Source organism: Rhinolophus hipposideros, assembly GCF_964194185.1.
Source record: "Rhinolophus hipposideros genome assembly, chromosome: 15".
Lineage (NCBI taxonomy): Eukaryota > Metazoa > Chordata > Mammalia > Chiroptera > Rhinolophidae > Rhinolophus > Rhinolophus hipposideros.
In genome coordinates this window covers 27,602,894-27,630,655 of record NC_138061.1, presented here as the reverse complement: position 1 = coordinate 27,630,655, position 27,762 = coordinate 27,602,894, and the positions used below count along the sequence as shown (strand labels likewise).

Below are 27,762 nucleotides of genomic sequence, written 5' to 3'. Positions count from 1 at the left end.
ATTTTCCGTCTGGGCAATTACCTGCTCAACAATAGATGCCAGGCGCCCCAGTGCCAGGCCACATTCATCTCCTCGGGTCACCACGGCACTTCCGAGTTTCACCACAATTCTCTTGGCATGTTTCAGCTCACTGCGGTGGGCAAAAGACTTGCCCTGTGCCCGACTGAGGGGTACAGTGATAAAGGGGATGGTGCTCCAAGAACGAACATGTCTGATGGTTGAAGGCTGGACACGATCTGTAGCCCCAAAACCAAGTCAAATGAAAAACAACAACAACAAAAAACACACACAATGTATTTTCTCATTAAAAAGATATATGAATGATATTAACCAGTCTAGTCACAAAAATTTTTTTTTCTCATTCTTAACTGAGTAAAACCAGTTTATTAAAAGCCTTATCTAGCTTGTTATCCTAGTATTGTGTGCAGTTTATATCCACTACACAGGTCACAGGTGAACCAACGACTTAAACACTGCTGGTGAAGTGTTTAAATGAAACAGTCTTTCCTGAAGACACGCTGGCAAACTATATCAAAAGCCTTAAAAATATTTGTTTCTTTTGATCCAGCAATTCCATGTTCATAAATTTATTTTAAGAAAACAATCAGATTGAGACAAAGAGATTCATCAGAAGGCTGTTTATCATTATTTATAAAGGAAAAACGAGCAGAGAAAGTATCCAAATAAAAGCAGAAGGATTAATGAACATTTTTAGAATTTTTAATAACAGGAAAATGCTCAGGATATGTTTGTCTCATAGACATGTCTAAATGCATAGAAAAAAGATGGAGAAAATAAATCAAAATATATTTTATTTCTTGATGGGATTATGGATGATTTAATTTTCTTTATTCCTGTCTATGTTTTCCAAATTTATACAGTAAAAATGCATTGCTTTCATAATAAAAAAAAATGTGATCTTTTAAACCACATTAAAAGAGAGAGAGAGTCTGATTAGCAAAAACAAGAGTAAAGTAACTGGCATGAATAATAAAAAATTAAAACTAATCTACCTACAAATTTTCTCTCTGACATGGCATGAATCTAGATGCCTGTAATAATGATAAAAGAAACTGGACAGCTTTCTGAAGGAACTAATGTTGGAGTCAGGTACTTTCTATACCTTTGGACATCGGCCCCTAAGCAATCTTTTCCTGATTCTTTTTTCACGCAACACTATAGATTTCTAGGGAGGTAAAACAAAACAACAAACAAACACAATGATTAAAAAGCTGAAAATATATCCACATAAAGCCAAAAGCACTAAGAGCTATTCACTGCCATCAGTCAAAAGACATTTCCCAGACTTTCTTGCTCAGCTAGATGTGGCCATGTGACTACATTCTGGTTAATGAGGTACAAGTGAAAATGTTATGTGGGACTTCTAGGAATTTCCTTAAAAAGAAAAGTGCTTCCTGAGTGAGAGCTGAACCCACAGCTACCTGATTTCAAGCTGCCATCAGCCACATCTATTTGTGCCAATTCATGGCTATTATTTGTTCCTAGGTAGTAAATTAAGGTTCAGCAGCTCAGAGGCCCCAATTACTCTATATATGCAGAAATATTTGCCTCTTAAAATCTCTTCTCCTTTCCCAAGGTTATGTTACCTCTTGATGCCTTAATTACATTAAATGTGAGCCAAAAAATGTGAAGTCAAAAAAAGGAAAAGTGCTTCCTTCTCCCCTTCATCCACCCTGCTGTTTGGAACATGGGTATGAAGGCTGGAGCGCAAACATCCATTTTAGATAAGAAAACATGCTAAGAACTGTGAAGCAAAAGGAAGGAGCGTGGAAGCCTGATGATTTCACATAGAACTCTGGAAGCCCTGAACTGCCTCCCTTCTTTTAGGACCCTAGGCTTCTTTTAGGACCTTAGGCTTCTCTCAGGCAAAATAGAATTCTATCCTGTTTGAGCCATTATTGTTTGGGGTTTTGTTACTACACACACCTGACCTAATTGTAACTGACACAGGAGGAGACTGAGTGTATAGGCAGAGGGGCGCGAGGCCTGGACAGGGGAGGAGAGGCTATCTGTGGATATGAACTGTTGACAGGTGGCCCCATTCACAGCAAATGGATCTTCAGCTCGTGGGATTCCCTGATCTTGAGAAGTGAAACAAGATGGGCAACACAGGTTCTCAGCAAGGATAAACTTTAGGCATCTCCCCCACAAGAGTTCTCTATGTATCTTTACTAAATATTCGAATTCATTACTAAAAGTAATCATTCCAAGCCACCGTGGGACCATTCTTCTATAAGTGTACTATTATAGAATAAATTCCTCCACTTGAATCAATCATTGTTACCTCCCTTTATTTACAGATTTGTCAGAATTTCTCTAGACCCACTGCCTCTATCTCCTGACCATTAACTGCTAACTCCTCTAATTATAATCTAGCTTCTATCCTTTTTCTCTATGCTGTCACAATGGTTGGTAAAGCAGGCAGAATCTTATTCGTAGGGACCAGAAGATCACTGTGTGTTCTCCCTCTCTGCCTCTCTCACACACAAATCTTAGAACATTTTTAAAGAAGTAGTAAAAAGTCCTTTCTTCCTTCTCTTAAATAACCATTTTGCAAACTGACTGTGTTTCAAGTCTGTTGGATATACCAAAAAGATGTGTTCTTTTTTCACAACAGGTTTGCAGTCTAGTTCCTGCAGAAAGCTGCTCAGTAAGTCCATCATCTGCGACAGAACTGGTGCTTCGCAAACTTGACAGACCCACAGGTGGATGTTCTCTTCTTGCTTGGGAAGTCCCAAGGAGTAAAGAACTGGTTTGTTGTTGGGGCTAAATTCCGTGGCAAGCTCCCTTTCTTCATTAGATTCCTCAGTACAGGTACCCTGGCTCAATCTTCAGGGATGACCTAAGCAACATACACACCTAAGTCTAAGCTTACAAGTTGTACACACAACAGTTCCGCCCTCGCTGATCTGACAAACGGGTATAGGGAGAGACTTACTCCCCTGGGGATTACACCTGGGATCAGCAGTGGCTATTTGCAGAGCTCGGAGCGATACCCAAGTGTCACGTATCCCTTTGACAGCTCTCAGGACATTTTTCTCTCTTGTCCACTATAAGGCTTGTCCTGTCCTGAAAGTGTGCTGAACACGGATGGCAGCCTGAAAGGGCACCTCAGGGACACAGGTTGTGGCACACACCATTCCAAGTGATCAAATGACAGAAACCAATCAGAATCTAGCAGGCCAGGGTAGTATGAACGCGACTCCTAATGCAGTCTGTAGCAGGAGAGGGTGGCTTGGCTTGGCGCCAGGCAGTTGAAGGGTCACTCTCGCTACCGGCAACTGGGTCACAGCAGATCAGGGCTGATGACAAGGTTCAAGAGGAGGCACGACTATGAACAAGGTTTCAAGTGAGTAAAAGCCCAGTTACGTCCAGTACGCTAGAGCACCAAGGAGAGCTCCACGGGATCCAGGGCTTTCTGGGTCTCCTGTTCAACAACGCTTTCACCCTCCTACCTGTCTTGGGGGCATTTTTAATATTCTGTAGTGTATTATACTTTTAATGGTCCATACTAAAGGCTGAGAAGGCCTTGACTAGTTAGGAAAAATCCAAGGCTTCTGGATTGATAACCGCTTCCCATCTTCAAAGGAAATTTTAGGCTCTAAGTCCCAAAGTAAGTCTGAGGGGCTGAGAGGTGCATGTGTGTGCACAGTTGGGGTGCTGTGGGTGCGTAAGGTTGCCCATCTTCCTCCAAAGTGCCATCATACTCCAAGGACGGAGAACCCTTTACCATTTCAACATCAGAGTCCTTATGCTCTGCGATCAATTAGGCTGTGTTCCAGGTCTGAACAAGAAGGGACTCTGACATGATTTCTATCTCCCTTCCTGGCCTTCCATTTCCCTTTATGTTTGTATCTATATGCTTTCTCACTTTGCCTTTTTAGTTTCTTCTCTTCTGCTAATTTTGGTCTATGTACACAGGGTTCTAGACTCCAGAAAAACATGGGTACAAAAAGAGAAAAATAAATCTAGAGACAAGATCAGAAGTGCCTCCTTCTGTGAATGAGGCACATTCACAGAATGTGTTTATTATAAAAATAATGTTTATTATAAAATAATTTTTTTATATTTTTAATATTTTTATAATGTTTATTATAAAAATAAACAATTATCAACAATAAAAATATTGAAGTGAATACTTAGTATACACAATGAGCTGTGTTAACTATTTATACACTTTCACAGGGCAGAAAATATGTAAAAGGACAAGTGGAGGCTCTGCAGCCAGAATGCCTGGGATGGAATCTCAACTCTTCCACTTACTTGCTATTACCTTACCATCTCATAGAGTTGTTGTGGGAGATGAGAGAGTTAATGCACAAATAGGGATTGGCACAAAGTAAATACTAAGATACTACCTGGTATTATAAAAAAGTGTTAGCTACTTCTATTATTATCATCGTTATCACCACCAACATCATCATCATCATCATCTTACTGAATTTTTGTAAGTTTTAAGCCTCATGACTTAGGTACTATTATGAGTTAGTTATTATTATTATTAGCCTCATTTCATAAATAAGGAAACAGGCCCAGAGAAGTCGAGTAACTTACCAACGTTACTAGATTGGAAAATGGCCACAATACTTGAAGCTTCTCCCATCAACAGGTAGAGTCTATTTTCCCACCCCTTGAATCTGAGCTAGCCCTATGACTTGCTTTGACCCAGACAGTGTAGCAGGAGTAACACCGTATAAATTCTGAGCTTAGGCCTCAAGAGGCCTTGCAGCTTCCATGCTTGCTGTTCTTGGGAACCCTGCAAACATTATGTAAAGAAGCCATGGATCGCCTGCTGGAGGATGAGAGACCATGTGGAACAAAGATGATCTATCATCCCAACAGAAACCCCCGGCCCTCAACAAACAGCCCTGAGCCAATGTAAGAACTGATACTGACACAGAACCACTACGCAGCTGAGCCCGGTCCAAAATGTCAACCCACAGAATTGTGACCTAAATCCACAGCTGTTGTCACTAAGTTAATTACTAAGTAAGTAGCAGAATTAGTTTTCAAACCCAAGTTGCCTAGTTCCAGACCCTGAACTCTTCTTTACATGAATGAGTGAACCCTTATACTATTCCTTATATGAATGGGAAATAGAGATAATTCCAGATGATAATAAGCTTGATTATTTGATTCATTGATAAGCAAGTCCTCTAGCAATAAGGTTTGGAGACAACTTCTGATAAGAATTAGGTGTTATCAAGGAGATAGCCAAATCAAAACATAATAAACAGCCTTTCAACAAATGGTGCTGGAACTAGACATCCATAGGCAAAAAACATGAACCCTGACCTAAACATCATACCTTATACAAAAATTAACCCAAAATGATCATGGACTTAAGTGTAAAACTACGAAACATTTAGAAAACAAAACAACAACAACAAAAAAACAGAAGAAAATCTTCAGAATCTAGGACTACACAGAGTTCCTAGACTTGACCCCAAAAGTACAAATCATAAAAGGAAAAACTGATAAACTGTACCTCATCAAAACAGAAAAAGCAAACAAACAAAACTGTCCTCTGTGAAAGACCCTATTAAGAGAATGAAATGACAAGCTACAAACTGGAGGAAATATTTTCAAACCATGTATCTGTCCAAGGACTGGTTATCTAGAATATAAAAAGAACTCTCAAAACTCAACAGTAAAAACCCAAACAATCCAATTAAAAATGAGCAAATGACATTTCACTGAAGAAGATACATAGACGACAAATAAGCACATGAAAAGACGTTTAACATCATTAGCCACTAGGGAAAAGCAAGTTAAAACCACAATGAGATTATCATTACATACCTATAAGAATAAATAAAATAAAAAAGTGACAAAATCAAATTCTGGTAAGGATAAAACAGAAAGTGAATCACTCATATATTGCTGGTGTGAATATAAAATGGTACAGCCACTCTACAAAAACAGTTTGGCAGTTTCTTACAAAATTACCTACCATATGGCCCAGCAATTGAACACTTGGGCATCTATCCCAGACAAATGAAAACTATGTTTACATAAAATCCTGTACGTGAATGTTCATAGTGACCTTTTGCATAGCAGTCAAAAAAGGGAAATAACTAGATGCCCTTCAATGGATGAAGTGTTACACTGTGGTACACCCATACCATTAACTATTACTCAGTAATAAAAAGGAACCAACTTATACACATAACTTGGATGAGTCTCCAGAGAATTACGCTGAGTTAGAAAGAGCCATCCCCAATGGTCACATACTGTAGGATTCCATTTATATAACATTTTTGAAATGACAAAATTATAAGAATGGAGAACAGAGTCAAGGTTGCCAGGGGTTAGGGACAGAGGGGCGGGGATGGCTAAAAGGAGAAACTTGAAGGATCTTGTAGTGATGGAAATATTCTTATCTTGACTCTATCCAGGTCAATATCCAGGTTGAGATAGTGGGAGAAGTGGGTAAAGGGTCTAAGGAACATCTCTGTATTAGTCCTTATAACTGCAAGTAAATCTATTATTATCTCAAAATTAAATACTTAATTACAAAAAACATAATAAACAAAAACAGCATGTAAAAAATTTGGGGGGAATGAATATAGTAACACTTTTTTTTTATTTTTAAATTTTGAATTATTTATTTGAAATACTAAAAGTTGTACAAAATTAATGTATACACTTGATGAGTTTGGATATAAGTATGTATCCGTGAAAGCCCCACCAGATTCTATTCCATAAACCCACCTATCACGTCCAAAAGTTTCACTTTATGGATAAATACAAACACTTAGAACATTTCACCAGTGCAGCCTGCTTTCTTGGAAGCTTCCTGTCTTTGTCCTTTCTGCCAAATTACTTATATTTTCCCTCCATTAAAACCTTGGTTGAAACATACTCCAACCAAACTCCCCACATACTTCTAAGTTTCCTGTGGTACATACCATATCTGGTGAGAGCTGCGGATTGGGCCCAGGGCAGGAGACGCTGGTTGATGGGCTGGAACCCAGTGCGGTAGACTTGAGTCAACATGTTGTGATGTGGTCACTGGTCAAAGTACCTGAAGGACGCATTTTTAAAAAAATAATGAAAAATACTAGACAGTTAATTTTATTTTCCTCCACCTCTCCACACTCAAAGTAAAAACTTGACCCTCCTACTCCAAACCCCTCTGTATTAGGGAAACTCCCACCTCCTCTGTATAGTGTAGGAAAAAGAGAAAAAACAAAATGGCTCCTTCCCAGGCTCCACTCTACCCTTTTCCTAGACCGCTTTAGTTTTTATGTAAACATATGGCAACTAAGGATTACGAATTTTTTTTTTTTTTAAGATTTTATTGGGAAGGGGAACAGTGTATTTTCCCAGGACCCATCAGCTCCAAGTTCAGTTGCCATTTTCAATCTAGTTTGGGGGGGCGGGGGGCAGCCCACCATCCCATGCAGGAGTCGAGCCGGCAACCTTGTTGTTAAGAGCACGTGCTCTAACCAACTGAGCCATCTGGCTGCTCTGGATTATGAATATTTTGAGTGACAAAAAGTCTTTAAGGTATAGTGTTTACAAGGTCTGACAATTAAGTTCACGAACTCATCCTAGAATCAATGCTATGTAACTTGTTGCTGAGTATCACTACGGTCACCTTTAAAGTCCTCCCCTTGGGAAGCTATGCACCAACGCCAGTGCCTAGTCCACCCTTCAAAGCAATTCTGGAACTCTTTTTCTGGAATGGCCATCAGAACTGTCGTCGTATTACCTTTGATGTCCTGAATGTCATCAAGATGTCCTCCTTTCAATATTCCCTTTATCTTCCGGTAAAGAAAGAAGTCATTGGGGGCCAGATCAGGTGAGTAGGGAAGGTGTTCCAATACAGTGATTTGTTTACTGGCTAAAAACTCCCTCACAGACAGTGCCGTGTGAGCTGGAGCATTGTCATGACGCAAGAGCCATGAATTGTTGGCGAAAAGTTCAGGTCATCTAACTTTTTCACGCAGCTTTATCAGCACTTCCAAATAGTAAACTTGGTTAACTGTTTGTCCAGTTGGTACAAATTCATAATGAATAATCCCTCTGATACCAAAAACGGTTAGCAACTTCATTGCAACAAGTTTGCAAACATAATTGTCAGACCCTGTATGTACGGATACTAAGTCTTCACTATAATTCTTACACCATTAGTAAGCCTCCAACAGATCAAAACAGATCCAACATCCAATAAGCAGCCATGTCCATCTTCCTGTTATCACCCCCAACAGATCTCTGAAAAACCACATATTTGACACGTCAGCATGATTCTTGCTGACACAAGAAGAGGGAGGAAGGGTCAAAGGCTGCTGCCATGTCCTTCTTCCTGCTGTCCACAAGAATCTGGAGAACACTCCTGCATCCCTGGGAGAGTGGCAATGCTTGCAAATGGTTGGCATTTTAAATGTGGGCACATCCGATGAAGGATGAATACATGGCTACAAACCTCAGAGGTGACAAAGGTCAATTTTTACCTTAAGTGAGCCTATTTGTTGTCTTTTTGCATCTAAGGTAACATACCCTTGGAATGTCAGAGTAATCCTTTTTCCCCCGAGACCCCCCTTCCCAAGGGGCACAACCCACCGCACCAGAGCAGGAAACTACAAAATCCCTCATTGTTATCTTATTCCCCAAATATCATCTCTATGTGCTGTAAAATGCTATTAACTATCCTGTACCCACCAATGTAAAAGTGTGTTTCTCTCCATTTTTCTTTTTATCCAATCCTAGAGATTTCCCCTTTTTGCTTTCTCCCACCCCCTTAATCTACAACCAATGGATTTCAAGTAATCTACCTCCTTTGATTCGAATTTATAAAGTAAATTGCAAAACGGCCATTTTCCAGAGCATTTTCTCAATCCGTTGAGACTTTGCTTTCTGGCGATTGTTGTCAGTTTGGCTCAAATAAACTCATAAGCTTTCTCTTAGGCTGGATGTTTTTCAGTCGACGAGGGTAAAATAAACTGGGACATTAACATTCTAGTTCCATCTCCTTCGTGAACCTTCCACAGCAACTCTAGCATTCAAAATTGGATCTCATCCTACAAGTGAGCCTTTTACCGATCCATGTGTTACTGTTGCTTTTCCCAACTGGATTATAAACTTCCTACTGACAGCATGGTCAATAGAATGGGGAACATGGACTTTGGAGTTGGAAAGATTTGGTTTCGAGCTCTGCACTTACTTAATCTTTCTAGGTTATTTATTCTTTCTAGGCCTCAGTTTCCTCATTTGTAAGTCAGGGACAATCACAGTAAGGACCTCATGAGATCCCTGTGAAAATTAAATAAGACAATGCATGGAATGTCTGGTTGCAACAGACGCTCAATAAATGTCAGTTTTCCTCCTTCTGTCTTTTAGGCACTAAAGATATCTTACAACCATTTCTTTATTTCCTTCAGGACGTGTCACAGGCACAAAGGAATTCAATAAATATTCTCTGATGAATATAACCACAAGTTACACTTATGGACTGTTCACCCTGCTCTTATCTAGAGTAATTTCATTGCAAGCTCTGAATGTTTAAGGTCACTAAGTTATTAGATTGAAGACTAACCTAAACACCAAGCCTCCTGGCCTTTCCCCTGTGCAGTACCTCTGACTAGCCCCCCCACCCCCCGTAATGAATGGTTCATCCTGCCAGAGTTTATTACAACCTCAAAAGCAGACAGCTGATTCCAGGGAGCAAAGGGTATTTGTGTTTGTGTGTGTCTAGACTCAAACTCAGCAGTTGAAACAAGTTTCCATGTTTTGACTCAGGATATATCTCTTTATAGGTTTTAAACAGAAAACTCTTATCTTACTGATTTGGACGAAGGACTTTAGTCCCAACAAACTTCACCCAGAAACACAGGCTCTGTATATATATAGTTCACTTCAAGACAAAGACAGGAGGATAAATCTCACCACCTGAGAACGGAGGATAATGGTGGGGGTGGGGAATCTGGGTGCACAGGATGTGTCAGGAGCCATTCACAGGCCTTGTGCCAAACTGCCAAAGGAGGTCGTACGCGGATTCCCCAGCTGCGGGGGTCCTGCCTGGTTCTGAGAAGACAGCCAAAGCCAGAAGGGCTGCGGGGGCTGCACACACAGGGGCCTGACCGCGCGTGGCCAGTAACAAACCAGGGTAAAACATCCACACCGAGGCGGGTGCACTGGCAGCTGGATCCGGACTCCCGGACCGAGCAGGGGTCCGCCGAGTCTTCAAGCCTCCACCTGGGGCAGTTCCTCCATCTGGATGTACACGTGGGCGGCCCAGAAGGGCCGGTGCCCGAATTCCCCCAGACCCCGAAGCCTCTACGCCCTGGCATATGGGACAGCGCCGGGGCCGTGCAGCGCTCCCCGAGCGGCCCAGCCAGCCTCCACCCCTCCGCACGCGCCCATGCCCACGCCCACTCGGGGCCCGGACCCCAGGCCACGTGGCTCCTGCTCCCGCAGCGCCCCTACAGTCCCCGGGGTCGTCCGCGGCCCGGCGCGCACACCATCCCTTGTCTCCGCCCGGGCGCCGCATCAGCCCCTGCAGAGGCGCTGGCGCCACGCCGCCGCCGCCCGCCGCGTACCTGCCTCACAGCCGCCGCCGGGTCTCACTACCGCCGCCGCCGGCGTCCTGCCCCGATGCCGAGCCGTCAGTCTACGCGAAGCCGATTCTGGCGCCGGCTTACTTTCCTTTTTCTTCCGTCCACGTCCCGCAAGATGACGTGACGTCAGCAGCGTAGGACTACGGCCAGGCCGCGGGGCCTCCGCTGTTGACGTGAGGCTACGGGCGGGCCCGGAGCTACGCTGCGGCAGCCGCGTAGGCCCCTTCTGAGAATCCGGTGCCCGCTCCACGTGGCGGGCCCCGCCCACCGAGGCCCCGGTGGACGCCGGGAGGCGGGGCTGAAGTTGTCCTGGTGAACGACCACGTCTCAGGAGAGGACCGCGGCCTAACAGTGTCGAAGAGCCGACCCATCGGACTTTTCAGGGAGGCCGAAAATTTGCCTGGATCCCTCAGCTGCTGGTAAAACCCATTAGGTGTGTTTTTTTAGTGATCATTATATCCCAGGCACACCTGGAAAATAGGTTGGATCAATGTACAGTTATTTACAGAGCCCACCCACACTCCCAGCAATCTTCTGCTGCTTAAGTGGGAAAATGTTGGCCCTGCGATAACATGATTTGCCCTTTAATTGTCTGGAGGTTTCCCTAAGGGTCCCAGCCCAACTCTCCTTCAGCGAGGGCCTTGGTGAGAGTATTGCACTTAAAAATACTGTGTTTCCTTGAAAATAAGACCAGGTCTTATACTAATTTTTGCTCCAAAAGACACGCTAGGGTGTATTTTCAGGGGATGTCTTATGTTTTCATGTACAGTTACATTTATTCAACTACAGTCGTGTCTTCTTCTGGAACATCGTCGTAACGTACTGAATGCGTCCGTCTGGCTGACGATCTTAACTGGGGCTTAGTTTGGGGGTAGGTCTTATGTTCTGGGAAACATGGTGGTTGTGTTTAATCCCAGACGGCTGTGACTATTCCAGAAGTGAATGTGGATCCTCTCAAAGTTAGAGTTCAAACTCTCTCCTTCTCTCCTACTGGCTGTATATTGTTCCAAGGGTCCGTTCCTGCCCAGGCCCAAATAGTGCTGGGCGTGATGGGCGGTCAGGAGGGGTGCAGCACTTGAGTGGAGGTCGGTGACAGGGCGGGCCTCTTACTAACCCTTCTGTAGTCGTCCCTGAGAACGGTGCTGAGCCTATTCAGTCGTTCCCTTATTCATTAAACAATGGCAACTTTACATGCCAGGCATTCCCCCCGTATGTAGGACATCATTGTCCCCACCCTAGATGAGTCCACAGCCTTATGGGAGAGACAGATAGGGGAACAAATGGTTACAACATACATGGGATTAATTCTAGAGGAGGGGGTGCCCAGGGATTCAGACAAGTCTTTAAAAAGAGAGTAGACGTTCGAATTATGCTTTGAAGGACAAGAAATAAGTAGTTCACCTAGAAGAGGGAGCAAGATCATCTGAGGAAGAGGGAATGGAATGTGCAGAGGCCTGAGACACCCTAGAATGCATGTGAGACATGACAGGAGAGGTGGTTGGTCAGAGGCCACCATGCAAAAAGATTTCTGTGCCATGCTAAAGATTTTGAATTTTATCCTCAGAGAGAGAAAACCGTGGCTTTTCATTTATTTTCATGGAATGGCATGATGCGATTTGCGTGTAAGAAATCAGTTTATGAGGGGTAGAAGCTTGGAGGTTGCTTAGCCTATTGCAAAGGCCCAAGAAATGATGGTTGGAAAAAAATCTCCAGCAGTGAGTGGGGAATATAAAGGAGGAAGAGCTGGCAGCAGTTACTACTTGAAAGTAAGAGGGTGAGACAAGGGAGGTACCTGCAAATATGGTGGTGCTGCAATGTAGTGAGTTAGGAACTAGATGAGGGGAGTTCTTTTAGGTAAAGGATGAGAACACCGAACACGTGTAGAGTTTTGAGCACTTTAGGTTTGAAATAGGGTGGGGGATACAAAAGAAAACTGCCCTCCAGTAGCTTCACGTGGTAGCTCAGCTTTTAAGATTCTCACTTATCTTAGTATAAGACCCGGTTTTATCTAACATGATATAAGACCGGGTCTTATTTTACTACAATATAAGACCAGGTCTTAATATTAATTTTTGCTCCAAAAGATGCATTAGAGCTGATTGTCTGGCTAGGTCTTATTTTCGGGTGAACATGGTAGAACAAATTAGATAATGTGGGTATAGCTAAAGCCATTAGAGGCAGAGACCTTCTTCGTTCAGGAAGTCCTGTTCGTTCCGGAAGACCTTATGGTGACTGCTTGTCTGCCTTCCCTGCTAGAATATAAGCTCCTGAGAGCAGGGAAGTATATTCCTGGCACCTAACAGATGATATTTGATAAATGAATGAATTCAATTTCTTTGGACTTAGTTTTCTCAAATAAGAAATGGGCTAATAACACTTTCCCTGTCTATTCTACACACTACTTGTCTGTAGGGTTGTTAGGATCAAATATGAAAATCCTTTAGCATTGTCCCAACATTTTCAACTTTATTACTGTTATTTTATTTTCATTACTATTTTACTATTCTACTCCAGTAAAGAGAAAGGAGTAGGATATGTGACTGTGGATTGGGGAAAAACAAATACCAGAATTATCAGCTAGTTTGCCGTTTCATAGAAATCAAGGAAATGATTCAGCCACGGTATCTTGCCTGCATGATTTTTTTTTTAAGTGTTTTTTGATAGGAGGGATTTAACTTTTGTCTCAGCAAATGGAAGAATTGGACATGACCAGAAAGTCATGTCGGAAATGGACTACTTAGAATTGGACTATAAAAATGCAGGATTGAAGACGGCTTCTTTACATGCTATAGAGTACTAGTTTAAATTGTCTTAGTCTCAGCTTTAATTGCTAATAATAGAAACTTATTCAGGCAAGGCAGTTTACTAGAAGGAATAACTTACAGTCTCCAAGAGTAAGAGATAAAATTGGATCTTGTAAGAGATGGTAGAGGGAACTGTAAGCTGGGAACCAAGACTATCCTCCATCTCTGGGTCTCTTATTTACACTTCTCTCTACATTATCTTGTTTTTTCTCCTTTTACGAAAATAGATTCTTCTTTAGTAAATATTTGATAGAGAATGGCTTCTTCAGCCCTAAACTTTCCTTAGTGCCTATTCCCGACTGACTTCTAGACTTGGTCTCAGTTCCAAATTCCTACAAAGAAAATCTTACTGGCCTAATTTGGTCCAGAACCATTTTTGGTCATCAACAGTGGCAGAGAGAGGAGGGGGTACGCAGGTAAAGTGAACATGGAAACTGGACCCACCCCTTCAGCAGAGTGTTAGTGATGGGAGTAGGCTAGGCTGGTAGACATATTACGTGAGTTGCCAATGATAGGCCCAACACTTAAATGAAACCAGGTTCAGCCACACTATGCAACATCCCTTTGTAGTTTCATAAACCAGGCTATACTTTAGAAGCACCAGGAAAGCTTTTTAAAAATACAGATTCTTAGAGTCCCCACTTCCCACCAGTGAATTAGAATCTCTAGGGGTAGGGCCCAGGAATCAGCATGTTTTATAAAGTACCCCAGAAGATTATGGATGTGACTGACATTTCGGGACCCCCACTTTAAAAGACAGGCACAGAATGCTAAACAAATACATCAATAAAAAAGGGAAGTTATTCACAAATAAGGGACATTCTTATATACAACAAACAAGTTCTTTCTGGACAGCAAATATTTTCTGATTATAAAAATTGGAAATGCTTATTAGTTTTTTAAAGATCCCCAATTTTGACGTTAGTCTTCCAAACTTTTTGTTTGCCTACATACGCATATGTATGTTTTGTTTTACAAAAATAGGACCACAGAGTGTATGTACTATTTTTTAGTCTGTTTTATTCAGTAAAAACAGATCATGGATGTTTTTGTATGGTAATAAAGGCAGGTTTACTGAATGTTCAGTGGTTGTACAACATTCTAATCTATGGATATAATTTAAATAATCCCTTATTGTTGGACGTTGCCCCCCACCCCACACACACACCTAGAAATGGTAATAGGAAATTACCTCTTAAAGTAGTTTTCTCTGAAAGCCAGACTCTCTGAGTTGGTCATGCAGTTAGGACCAAACCACGCTCACAGGCATGCACTGCCCTTTGTAAGCTGCCAGTGCCGTATGCTAAACAAACAGATTTCGTGCTGAACTCACTACTCATGTCAGTGCCCCATAAGTGGGATCTTAAGAGAGTCTATGTCCCAGGAAAAGAACCCAAGTCCTGTGATTTAAATTCTATTATGCTGTGTTATCAAAATGTTTTCCTTTTTTTTAAAACCTCACATATATAGAAAAATAATCATGAGGCAGACCACATGTCAGTTAACTTCTATGTGCTGTTGGAATTTGTACAACAAAGCTCTCAATCAGTTTTACTTCTCCTTACCCAGCGGTGGGAAGGAAAGAGCAGAAATGAATGGTAGGGTCATTTACTAGTAGCAAAGAGGGCTGGGATTCCACATTCATTTTGGAAATTGAGTAGAAAGAATTGTTTTCCTCACGCATGCCTGGGCAGTGTGGTCCCAGGGAGAGGGGAGGAGCCAGATAAAATATATACCGGTAGCCAGCAATTTTCTGTTCTGAACAGTCAGCTTGTTTCAAGTCCAGAGGACAGCTATTCCTAAGTTCATCTGGGGGACAGTAGTAAAATGTTCCTTTCGGTGTTGAGCCCAAGTGTGCCTGTGAGCAGATGGATGAAGGTTGTGCAAACATATAGCAGGCGTAACACAAGCTGAAGGGCTGGAGGGGGGGCTCTTTGTGTTCTTCCCTGTTTGAGAAGTACAGAGCCTCATGTGTACCTGATATTTTGCAGAGTTCTCAGCAGAGAGCTAGGGTGAATATTTTTATTGCTTTTCTGAAATCTCTTCTCTCATGTACAGAGATTTCTTCAGTTAGGTCCTCTATTATCCTAAGTGCTCTATATGGTCATTAGCCAACAGAAGTAGGCTGCTGCAGGACTTCCCATAGGGAAAACTAAAACCTGATTCTTTTCCTTTTCTCACTCAGTCTCTAGGCTAAGAACTCCAAGTAGTAAGAGACACAGGGCAAGGATAGGAGCGATTGAGCCTTTCTGAGAGTCTGCTCCTTTGCTGAATGCCACTTTGAAAGGAAAGAAGAAGTCAAATGGCAGTTTCCAGTCCAATCTGGGTTGGCCCCGTGGAGGCTCTGGCTTCTGGGTAATGTCCACAAAGGTCACAATAGTTGTTAAAGATACTTCTTCTGTAACTTCTTCTGAATCCTGCAGTAAGAAAAATCCATGATAGGTCAGCACTTGGTACCCATTCAAAAAGCCCTCCACTTGACTATTATTACTTTCCCTGAAGACTGAAACCAAATTGCTCTAAGCAAGAGATACCTTTTTTTTCATATTGGTCCTATGTAGTTCTCTTTCTATGAGACACAAGGAAATGAGTTTCTTAGAAACAGTCCATGGCACCAGAACTATGAACAGTTACATCTACCTCAAGACTGACTCTAGCTTCCCCTAACTGAGTAGCTGCCTGATATCAGAGAGGCCAGATGGCAAAACTGCTGCTACTGTGTGCTTAACAACTCTACTTTATCATGTCCCAGGGACTCCAGGCTCTGAAACGGTATACATGTACTAGTGGAACTAGTAGCGACAATTCCATTCCTTCTTCAACTGCAGAAAGAAATTTGAAACTTCATGGAAAAAGCAAAGAACTCAGTAATGTAGATTAAGAAAAATCAGATTTACAGAATTTCAGGCTTTGAAAGCATCCTCCCAACCACCCACCAATTCAAGGTAAATAAAAAGATGCTCCCAGAAGAGACCTTGTCAAGCTGACTCAAGTATCTGATCTAATAGCTATAGCTTTTGGTATATATAGTCGTGGCCTGATGACTGGAATCGTGTTTATCTAAAATGAATTCCCTTTGTTCTAACCGTGCTCAACAAGCAAACTTCTGATTATAATTTGACAGTAAATAAACTATCTTGTTAAACCAGAAATAAAAATTCCCTCCATTTATCTTCCTTCATTCTGATGCCACATATTATCTGCTGTGGTCTTTGACAACAGTAAATACCAGGCTAGGAACATAGTTTTGCCCAGAATAACCCTTCTAGGAACTGGGTTTTTTTGTTTTGTTTGTTTGTTTGTTTTAAATGCATGTGGGGCCGTGCTGTGATAATCTTGCATGTCTTATTAACTCTTTGGATTCTTTTTTGTAAACAGTTAAGCTCACAAGGGACTTGGAATAAGAACTAGTGTAATTTCTGAGGCACTGTAAGAGCCACATGCATTACAAGGACAGCCAGCATAGGCTGAAGCTGCCAAGGAAATCCTGATTCCAGCTAGGCATGGGAGGCTGGCTGAGACTGACTAGACAAAGAAGAATAAGTAATAAACTTTCTTTTGACTTTAACTTATGAAAGGATTTACTGTTAGGACTTTTTCTCTAGGAACTTTATGACGGGAAGAGGTTATATATTCAGTTTTTGGAGCAAATCTTTGCAGTTGACATTGAAGCCTATTGTTAATATTGTTATTTAATCTCATTTGCAGAATGCCTGATGAGCTATATTGGCTGGAATGGCTAGAAATACTTTGGGATGGGAAACAGAATAGGGAATGGATTTTCGGCCTTGGGTTCAATATTGTCTAGGAGTTGATTTAATTAACATGCTTCTCTGACTCACTTCAGAGCCTTTAGGGGGAGGGCACATTTTAAACTGCCTACTGGCAGTACATTTGGGAACTGTGGCTAGAGCTGGGGTACTGGTCTTAGATGGAAGAGTGCAGTATATATTAATACATATTTTTAAGCCTATCGTAGTGTTTCAATGGCTGGGAAACCCCACATGATAAAAGTTCTTTTTGAACTGTTTCCAGACTAACCCAAGATATATGCTCATCAAGAACTACTACTGGACTTGATTTTAAGATGGCAACATAAAGACCTGTCTTCTCTCTCTAGATCTCAAAAGCATTCCAATCCAATAAGAAACAGATATAAAAAATTAAAACTCCATCTTTACCGAAATGGAGAGATACCACAATATGTGAATATAGAAAGAAGATGGAGGCAAGGTTTCTCAGATGAAAAGAAGGACAAACTTAAAAGACTTCAGAGACTAGGAGCAAGTAGATCTTTGTAGAATCCTGAAAGACTCAATAATATGACATAACAGCAGGCAGGGATGAGGTAGGGACAGAAAATAGTTACTGAATGAAGCCCCTCCAGTACAGTCAAGCAACAACCCCTTCCCTACCTCAAGAAGAGACTGGACAATTCAAACCAGAGACATTCTGGGTGTAGAGATGCTGGACACAGAAAAGAGCAAAGTGAGGTATAGAACTAAAAATAGGGAAATTACTCTGTATAACGAAATACCTTTATTTATCTAGCACCAAAATGCTGACAGATGGTCTTTTACCCATACCCTTCAGTCAGGAGGGTCTTTTCTGAAGAAAACAGTTCCAGCAAAATACGTAAAGATACTGACATCTGGCAGTTCCACAGCCCCAATTTCAGGAAAAGTAAAAAGTTTCACAAATATTTAATTACTTGGCTCATCATATACATTTATATAATCATAATAATGAAACACTCATTGATTTAATAAAACTTTTTGATATAACTACATTGGGAGAGTAGTGGGAGGGATAGGAGGAGACTAACAGAGCTAAACTCACCTACAAAAATAGGAAGTCAATAGATTATCTATAAACTCCTGATTAAAAAGATAACTATAAATATTGCTTAGAAATTGAGGGTAAGTACCAGAAAAAAGATTAAGAGTTTAACAGGTAATTTCTGAAAAGCAGGATGGCAAGGGGGATATGAGACTTTTTTTTTTTTGCTAAGAGATCTCTTTTCTGGCATTTTTTGGCCTTAAAAATATATGTATGTTGTTTTGATAAATTATACAAAGATTAGTTAAATTGAGAAAATATACCATTATTTAGCATTAGCCCAATCTGCAGGGGAATTCTGAAATATAAGGTAGGCTTCACAATCCCAACAACTTGTGTTGTTCCAATCCAAGGCAAGGTAATTGGGCTTTCATATTCTTTCACCCTTAAGTCACTGGCTAAGGGCCATCTGGGAAATGTATATTTCCAGGCACTCTACAGGCAAAATGAGTTCCAGTAGCTTGAGGACAGCCTTCCAAAACAAACAAGACAAAAAAGAATAAAACCTTAGGAATACCTACCAAATTAAAAAAAAAAAAAAAAAAAGTGTGTGTGGGGAGCCGGGGGTGAAAAATATAAGGGTTACTACAAAAAGCAAAATTATATTTGGTGATCAACAGGGTATCACGTATAAGATATAAAAGAATTGAATGAAATTCCCAAACTAAAAACGTATCCATCATCCTAGACTAATTTTCCCTCAAACTCTGCATCTAAGCAATCACGTCCTACCTATGACATCCCTAGACCTTCTGAACTCTTGTCTACTTCCTGCAACCCTCACAACCCCCACCTGGGTCCAGGTCATCAGCATCTCCTGGGGAATTTCTAAAACTGTTCTAAGCTTCACCTCATTATTGCCCTATATCTTCCATAAGAACAGGGACAATGTTTATCTTGTTTACCATACCTATCACCCAGCATGGTACTTGGCCAAGAGTAAGCACTCAATAATGACTCCATTTTGACAAATGAATAGAGGTATTTTTGAAGGTAGGAAAATAATATAAAGTAACAAGAGATAATAAATCACAAGGTAGAAAGTATGCCATAGCCATTTAAGAGCCAGCAATTACAGATCATCTTGACCCCTTATCCTTCTCACCACTCTGTAATCTTAGGATCCCTAAAGATTGTGCTTCATTCATTCATGTACTTATTTATTAATTAACATGTCAAATGAAGTGCTTATTCTTACGTTTAAAATATTGTCTCCATAATTGTGTAGAGGTTTAGAACAAATGCAGTCTAGTAGATATTCCAATCAAATTAAAAGGAACTTGAATGCACTTGCTGAGTCACTAGGTAATACTGAATATTATTGACCCATTTTAGAATCTGTGTTTTAGTACCACATAAAGAACAAGCTTTCTTAGTTAAGTTCAGTGTATTATATTTGAATTCCAAAGTCTAAATTTTTCCTATTCACATTTTAAGTTATACCTAGGCAAAATGTTTAGCATGTCTAGCAAAAACACTGGAGTGAAAAATCCCAAAAAACAAATTCCCTCAAAGTCCAGTCATCTCATTTCTGTTATCAACACAATTAAAGGAGAGCATCAGCGCACACACAGAGGGTTGGCAGAATGGGGGACAGTGGGGCCGCTATGTGGCCCAACCTCTCGGAGGGCTGCTGGGGTGCCGGGGTGAGGCACGTTGGGGGGGGGCAGCAAGGCGTGGGCTGAGAGCTACAGATCTTATTTTCTCTGTTCTCCTCCAGCCTCATCTTTGCCTCTTAGCTCGCCTGGATCCTGCCCCTGGGCTAAGTCAGCAACATGAGCGGCAACAACTTGGATGAGAAGGACGACTTTGATGAGCAGTTGAGAATGCAAGAATTGTATGGAGACACCAAGGATGGAGACACCCAGAAAGATCCCGGTGGAGAAATCTATTCTTTCAGGCAGCAACCGAATGACACCCCCTACGAGTGGGACCTGGACAAGAAGGCTTGGTTCCCCAAGATAACTGAAGATTTCATTGCTACATATCAGGCCAATTATGGCTTTTCTAATGATGGTGTGTCTAGCTCTACTGCAAATGTGCAGGATGTCAGTGCTAGTCCTGCAGAGGAAGTGCCACAAAGAAAACCCCCTGAACCCATTGATTCTAAAAAGAAGGGAGAAAAGAGAAAGGCTGAATCAGGATGGTTTCATGTTGAAGAAGACAGAAATACAAATGTATATGTGTCTGGTTTGCCTCCAGACATTACAGTGGATGAATTTATACAGCTCATGTCCAAGTTTGGCATTATTATGAGAGATCCTCAAACAGAAGAATTTAAGGTCAAGCTTTACAAAGATAATCAAGGAAATCTTAAAGGAGATGGGCTTTGCTGTTATTTGAAGAGGGAATCTGTGGATCTTGCATTAAAATTTTTGGATGAAGATGAAATTAGAGGCTACAAATTACATGTTGAGGTGGCAAAGTTTCAACTGAAAGGGGAATATGATGCCTCAAAGAAGAAGAAAAAGTGCAAGGACTACAAGAAAAAGCTGTCTCTGCAACAGAAGCAGTTGGACTGGAGACCCGAGAGAAGAGCTGGGCCATCCCGAATGCGCCATGAGCAAGTCGTCATCATCAAGAATATGTTTCATCCTGTAGATTTTGAGGATGATCCTTTGGTGCTGAATGAGATCAGAGAAGACGTTCGAGTAGAGTGTTCAAAGTTTGGACAAATTCGGAAGCTCCTTCTCTTTGATAGACACCCAGATGGTGTGGTGTCTGTGGCCTTCAGGGATCCAGAGGAAGCTGACTACTGTATTCAAACCCTCAATGGACGGTGGTTTGGTGGCCGTCAAATCACTGCCCAAGCGTGGGATGGGACAACAGATTACCAGGTAGAGGAGACCACAAGAGAAAGGGAGGAAAGGCTAAAAGGATGGGAGGCTTTCCTCAATTCTCCCAAGGCCAATAAAGGTCTTCAGCATTCAAATTCCATCAGTGCTTCAGAAAGGCCAGGGCCTTCTAGAGTAAGGCATCTTTTGGAGCACCCTAGCACATCTAAAATGAATGCTCAAGAAGCCACAGCTGAAATGGCATTTGAAGAACCTACAGATGAGAAGAAGCTGGATAAAACAGAAGATAGGGGAGAATTTGAAGAAGATACTTCTGACAAAGATGCTGAAAAAAGTGGCTTTGAAAGGAAGCCTGAGGAAGGCTGCCCCAAAAGAAAGCATGAAGATGACTATCCTGAAAGAGAGTCTGGAGAAGCCAGTCCTGAAAAAGAGTTTGAAGCGTGTCATCCTAAAAAAGAGTCCAAAGAGAATAGCTCCAAAGGAGAATCCAAAAAGAAGAAACTCAAAAATGGTTGTGAAGAGAATGGCCTTGAAAAGGAGTCTGAAGATGTCTGGGAAAGAGAATCGGAAGCCTGCTCTGAAAAGCAGTTTAAAGATGGCTCCAAAAAAGAATGTGAAGAAAATGGCCTCAAAAAAGAGTTTGATGAGGACGGCTCTGACAAGGAGTTTAATGAAAATGTCCTCGAAAATTAGTTCGAAGAAAATCACCCTGAAAAATCAGCATTTGAAGATAACAGCTCTGATAAAGTGTTTGAGGAGGAAGGCTCTGGGAGGGTTTGATGAGGAGTCAGATGCAAAGGAAGGAGAGAAAGATGCATATGAAAAAGTTTTTGGTGATGAGTCCAATGAAAAAGAGGACGAAGGAGATGCAGATGAAAAGGGGCTTGAAGATGGCGATGAAAAAGGAGGAAGATGAGGTAAATAAAAAAATGTTTGAAGATTCAGACGAAGAAGTAGATGCAAAGGAGAATGGAGATACATAATAGATGACAAGATGTTTGAAGGTGATGAGTCCAACTAGAAGTTGTTCGATGAGGATTCCAGTGAGAAGTTATTTGATGACTCTGACGAGAGGGACTGTGGGTAGTTTGGGGAATGTTCAGGAAGAAGGGCCCCTGTTCACTGGCAGCAGCTTTGTCCTCACTAGTAATGATGACGAAGATGATTTTTAATCCCTTAAAATTGGCTTTTGAGGGCAATTCCTCCGTCTACATTTTGCCTATGCTCCAGGGTAATAATTCCTAGTAGTGTAACATGAACACGTGCATAGTGGTACAATGCCATCAGATTAATGCATTGCCGTTTTCATTGTCACCTGTACTTACTGGTTTTAAATCTAAAATTGGCTGTTCAGTTAAAACTTCATAGTGTAATGTAAATAAACTGGATACTTTCCCTTTGTCAGATTGTTCAGTGCATGCAGAATATTCAAGTATTCTGGTTGAAATGTATGATATTCAGAAATAAAAATAAGTTGTTAATATGCAGGGGAAAAAAGACAATAAAAGGAATATAGCCAAGTCAGCCCATTTCTTTTACTAGGGATCCAGTTTTTATGTATGATTGATTTATTTCTACCGTAAGCTATAATATGATGTTTACTTCAGAAATCACCACCAACAATTCTGCGATGTTTAGGGGATTTTGTTTTTCCCTTCAATTCAGTTTACTTGCACCAAAATCCACTGTTCCAAAATAAGATTTACTTTGTAACATGAAAAGTTTGGATTAGATTCTGTTTAGCTTTGGTAGTAAGAAATACACCCTACATATTACTACAGTACATTTTTATAATCTCAAATTTTTAACCATTATATATTAATCTGCATGTTAAATCATTACAAATGAAAACTATCATTATCAGAAAAAAAGCTGTGGATACCATCTCTGTATGTTTTGTAGCTACATGTTTTAGACTATGAACTAGGATAAGTTCTTTGGCTCAGGTGTGTAACTCATTATTGAGCTGAGAGAGGTTTTTTATTCTATAATACATACAAGAAGTTTGCCAGGTATGTGTATTGCAAATATTTTCCCCAGTCAGTGGCTTTTTTCTCCCATTTTTCTTAAAAGTGTCTTTTTGTTTCATTTTAACTTTTTTATTGAGCCGTAATTTATATGCAATAAATCTGAAGTGTTCAGTTAGTTTTGTCAGTTGTATATGCTACGTAGCCAACACCCAAAACAAGATCTGGAATATGTCCATATTCTCAGAGGATTCCTTTGTGCCTCTTTCCAGTATATTCCCTGTCCCTTTCCCAGAAGCAACTACTTTCTGACTTTTATCACTATAGTTTTGCCTATTCTACTTCATACAAATGGAATCTTACAGTGTATTTTTGTGTGTTTGTCTTCTTTCACTCAAGACAAATGTTTTTGCAATTCATCTATGTTTTTTTGTATACCAGTAATTATTTTATTGCTGAGTAGTATGTATGGCACTGTGTGAATACACCACAATTTGCTCATTTTCTTGATGATGGATACTTGGGTTGTTTCCAGTTTTGTGCTATCATGAATAAGGCTGCTGTGAACACTGATACAAATCTTGTTTTTGAAATATTTTTTAATTTCTTATGGGTAAATATGCAGAAGTAAAATTGCTGGGTATAGGGAAAATGAATTTGTAAAGACCAAGAGGTTGTACCATTTTTCATTCCTACTACCAATGTATGGGAATTTCAGTTGTCCTATATTCTTACGACATTTCATGTTATCAATCTTTTTGATTGTAGCTATTCTAGTGAATAGTCTATTGAATATCCCAGTGAGCAGTTATTTTGTGGTTTTTAATTTGTATATACCTAAAGACTAACGATATTGAGCACCTTTTCGTGTTTAGTAGCCATTTGTTTATCTTTTTTTATAAATAAAGTTATCTGTTCAAATCTTTTGCTCAGTTTTAGGGTTTTTTTTGGGTGGGGGTGGGTTCCTTGTGTTATTTATTCATAGGTGTTCTTTTTATATTCTGGACATGAATTTTGTTGTCAGACAATGCATTGAGAAATTTTTTCCCAAACTACAGCCTGCCTTTTCATTTTCATAATGGTATCTTTTGATGAGCAGAGATTTAATGATTTTTGTTTCCTGTCCAAGAAATATTTGCCTACCTCAAATTTGCAAAGATATTCTATGTTTCTTTTAGAAGCTTTATGACTCTGGATTTAAGGTCTATGATCCAGGCATAAATACTTTTTGTGTATGAAGTTAGTTGATTTACCCCACCATATGTTTATCTAGTAGTTCCAGTTTTATCAAGTTGTTCCCGCACCAACTGTTTAAAAAAAAAAGTCCTTTTCCTATTGATTTAATTTGTGCACCTGTTTTTTTGACTCTTCATTCTGTCTCACTACTCTGTTTGCTTATCCTTATATCAGTACCACACTGTCTGAGATTTAGAATAAATCTAGAAATCAGTAGATTGAGTCCTCCAACTTTGTTCTTTTTCAAAATTGTTTTGGTTGTTCTAAGACCTTTGAATTTTCATGTAAATTCTTTAATCAGCTTGTCAATTTCCACAAAAATGCCTGCTAGGGTTTTTTGTGGGGGTTTGCATTTAAGCTACAGATCCATTAGGGATAGATACCTTAATGCTGAGTCTTCTACTTCATGAATATGGTATATCTATTCATTAATTCAGGTTCCCTGTAATTTCTCTCATTAATGTTTTATAGCGAAGAGGTCTTACACTCCTTTTGCTAATTTGTTCCTAAGTATTTCATGTTTTTCCACACTAGTGTGAATGAAACTGAATTCATCTTTAAAATAACATCTAGCTAATTTTAGATGTTTTCCTAGTGACTTTAAGAAAGTTTACTACAAAAGTAGTAAATTAGATTGTAAAGAGTTAAAGAAAATAAGAAAAACACTATTTCTATCACTAAAAATATCACTATTAACATCTATGTGTCTTTCTGTACACAAAACATCCATATATGCATTGTTAACCAAATGAGATCAAATTGTACAGGCTGTTTTGTAATCTGCTTTTTAAAAAAGTTAACCTCTACCTTTTTGTGTTAGTAATATTTCTATCTAAAATATAGCACATTTTCAAGTTTTCCCAACTATTCCAAAATGTGCTTTACAATTGTTTGTCCAAATCAGAATCCCAAAGCAAAAACATGAACTGCATCTGTTTGTTACATTCATGAGTCTCTTTTAATCTAACACAATAAAATATGTGATTTCTATTACGATGGCTAGAACTTATTTACGTAACTATAAAGCATATTATTAAGTGACTATTTAAAGGTAATTTTTCTTCAAATAAGTACATTATTTTTAAGGAGAAGTTAGCTTATGGTATTAACACTGATTTTAGGAGAACTAGTGATTTACATAAAGTTAAATTAAGGAGAATGATAATCTCTGAAAAATAATGAATTATTTATATATAACACAGTCATACGCTGTTTAACAATGGGGATGCATTTTGAGAAATGAGTCATTAGGTGATTTCTTTGTTGTGCAAATGTCATAGAGTGCACTTACACAAACCTAGTTGTTATATCCTACTACTGTAATTGTACCATGTTTCCCCGAAAATAAGACCTACCCTGAAAATAAGCCCCAGTTAAGCTCGTCAGCCAGATGGACGCATTTAATACATTATGACAGTATTCCAGAAGAAGATGATATGATTGTATTTGAATAAATGTAGATTGTTGTACATGAAATAAGATATCCCCTGAAAACATGCCCTAATGCACCTTTTGGAGCAAAAATTAATATAAGACCCAGTCTTATTTTCGGGGAAACATGGTATGTGTTACACTTTATACGACTGGCAGTACAATAGGTTTGTACAATAGGCAGTACAGTAAGTTTTACACCAGCATCACCATAAACATGTGAGTAATGTGTTACACTATGATTTTATGAGTGCTATGAAGTCACTGGATGATAAGAATTTTTCAGCTCCTTTCTAATCTTATGGGACTATTGCCATATACATGGTTGTTGACTGAAATGTCATTATGCAGTGCATGACAGTATTCTTCCAGATAATGTCCACATTATTTCTCCACATTTTCTTAGGGACAAACATATATTGAAGGAGAAGCCAATTAAAAAATTTAAATCCCCTCACTTATTTTAAAGATGTCAATGAAGCTATTGAGATTTTCAAATGAGTGAAGAGAATAAACATGTTAAAATTTGTGATTAAACATCATGTATCAAGGAGAGATCTCAAATGGTTATACAGGTTAGCATATGGAATAATGAGCATAACTTTCAAAAGTTCCTTTAAAAAAACAGGTAAGTCTGGCCCAGTGGCTCAGGCGGTTGGAGCTCCGTGCTCCAAACTCCGAAGGCTGCCGGTTTGATTCCCACTTGGGCCAGTGGGCTCTCAACCACAAGGTTGCCAGTTCAACTCCTCGAGTCCTGCAAGGGATGGTGGACAGCACGCCCTGCAACTAAGATTGAACACGGCACCTTGAGCTGAGCTGCTGCTGAGCTCCCGGATGGCTCAGTTGGTTGGAGCGCGTGGCTCTCAACCACAAGGTTGCCGGTTCGACTCCCACAAGGGATGGTGGGCTTCGCCCCCTGCAACTAGCAACAGCAACTGGACCTGGAGCTGAGCTGCGCCCTCCACAACTAAGACTGAAAGGACAACAACTTGAGGCTGAAAAGCACCCTCCACAACTAAGATTGAAAGGACAACAACTTGACTTGGAAAGAAGTCCTGGAAGTACACATTGTTAAAAGTCCTGGAAGTACACATTGTTCCCCAATAAAGTCTTGTTCCCCTTCCCCAATAAAATCTTTTTTTAAAAAAAAGGTAATAAGATAAAAAACCCTGTGAACTAGGTAAGGATGTCTATAGAGGCTATTAAGAACCATAGAAGGGGGCAAAGTACTTCTATAGTATAATAATTCATTAAGAAATAGAGGCAAATAGTGGTTGATTGATCCTTGAAAAAGAAAAGACTTTAGTGACAGAAACTTTACTGACTGTACAATGATCAGGTCCCCTGGTAGTGGTACTAATGTCCCTTCTTGGAAGAGAGGTCAGTTGGTATTCTCCAAGCCATCAACAGAAAATAGAAATAGAACCCTTGTTTCACCAATCTAGCTACTTCCTAGCCCTCTCTTTTGTAGCAGTTATTTCTAAATTCTAACACTGAATTATTCTTATTTTGTTTAGTGTTCTTTATCCTTCCTAATATACTGCCTATTTAATTACAAGATTGTGGCAGAAGTTCTTAGCCTGGCTTCAATAAATCAACAAATCCTTTGAACCTATATAAAGAATGTGTGTCTGTGCATTTTTCTAGTAAGTGAATAGCTTTCAACAGATTCTCAATGTGGGGTCCATAAGATTAAGAACCACTAACTACATTGGTAGTTTTTCTAGCACATGCTATTTGATTGAGATATTAAACACTGCCAACTTTCAATTATAATGAATAAAAGATATTAAATAAAACAATATAATTAGCTTTAAATGTAGTCAGAGATGTATTCTCTAAAAGTATTTTTCAATTTGCAAATTGTGACCCATTAGTGTCTAACATTTAAAAAATACATTTATAACATACCAAGATTATTTATTTTAATGGAGCACAATCAACCATGAATTGATGACTCCAAACTAGCTGCAGAAGTAACTTTAAAAACAATCAACAGGCTCAGATACTCTGATAAGTGTGTGACTCTCACATTGAATACACAGTTACAACCAGTACAGTAATATTGGTATGATAATTTAAGAAGAAATTAACCTATACTATAGTC

The 27,762-nt window shown here is 40.0% G+C and overlaps 3 protein-coding genes across 5 annotated transcripts in view; 1 reads left to right on the top strand and 2 right to left on the bottom strand.

Annotated features, from left to right (window-relative positions):
* Nucleotides 1-10,828, bottom strand: part of ALDH18A1 (aldehyde dehydrogenase 18 family member A1) — a 37,720-nt gene extending 26,892 nt beyond the window's left edge. Inside the window, exons 1-3 of one of the 2 annotated variants that reach the window (XM_081074734.1) lie at nt 10,566-10,828; nt 6,933-7,048; nt 22-236 (exon numbers count right to left, since the gene is read on the bottom strand). In XM_081074734.1, the coding sequence (XP_080930860.1) occupies nt 22-236; nt 6,933-7,020 (303 nt within the window). In that variant the 5' untranslated portion in view covers nt 7,021-7,048; nt 10,566-10,828. The remainder of the gene's footprint in view (nt 1-21; nt 237-6,932; nt 7,049-10,565) is intronic. The other variant, XM_081074735.1, reaches the window with a different exon arrangement.
* A 55-nt stretch (nt 10,829-10,883) lies between these two features.
* LOC308508294 (17S U2 SnRNP complex component HTATSF1-like) lies at nt 10,884-22,332 on the top strand. Its single transcript, XM_081074736.1, is given in 8 exon segments — nt 10,884-11,016; nt 19,947-21,711; nt 21,715-21,788; nt 21,790-21,922; nt 21,924-22,001; nt 22,004-22,039; nt 22,043-22,092; nt 22,094-22,332. Coding segments are annotated over 7 exon segments (2,181 nt in total). The 5' UTR covers nt 10,884-11,016; nt 19,947-20,001; the 3' UTR covers nt 22,194-22,332.
* Nucleotides 14,383-27,762, bottom strand: part of TCTN3 (tectonic family member 3) — a 26,289-nt gene continuing 12,909 nt past the window's right edge. The window contains exon 14 of one of the 2 annotated variants that reach the window (XM_081074737.1): nt 14,383-15,804. In XM_081074737.1, the coding sequence (XP_080930863.1) occupies nt 15,565-15,804 (240 nt within the window). In that variant the 3' untranslated portion in view covers nt 14,383-15,564. Of the gene's footprint in view, nt 15,805-26,106; nt 26,442-27,762 lie in introns of those variants that run through there. The other variant, XM_081074738.1, reaches the window with a different exon arrangement.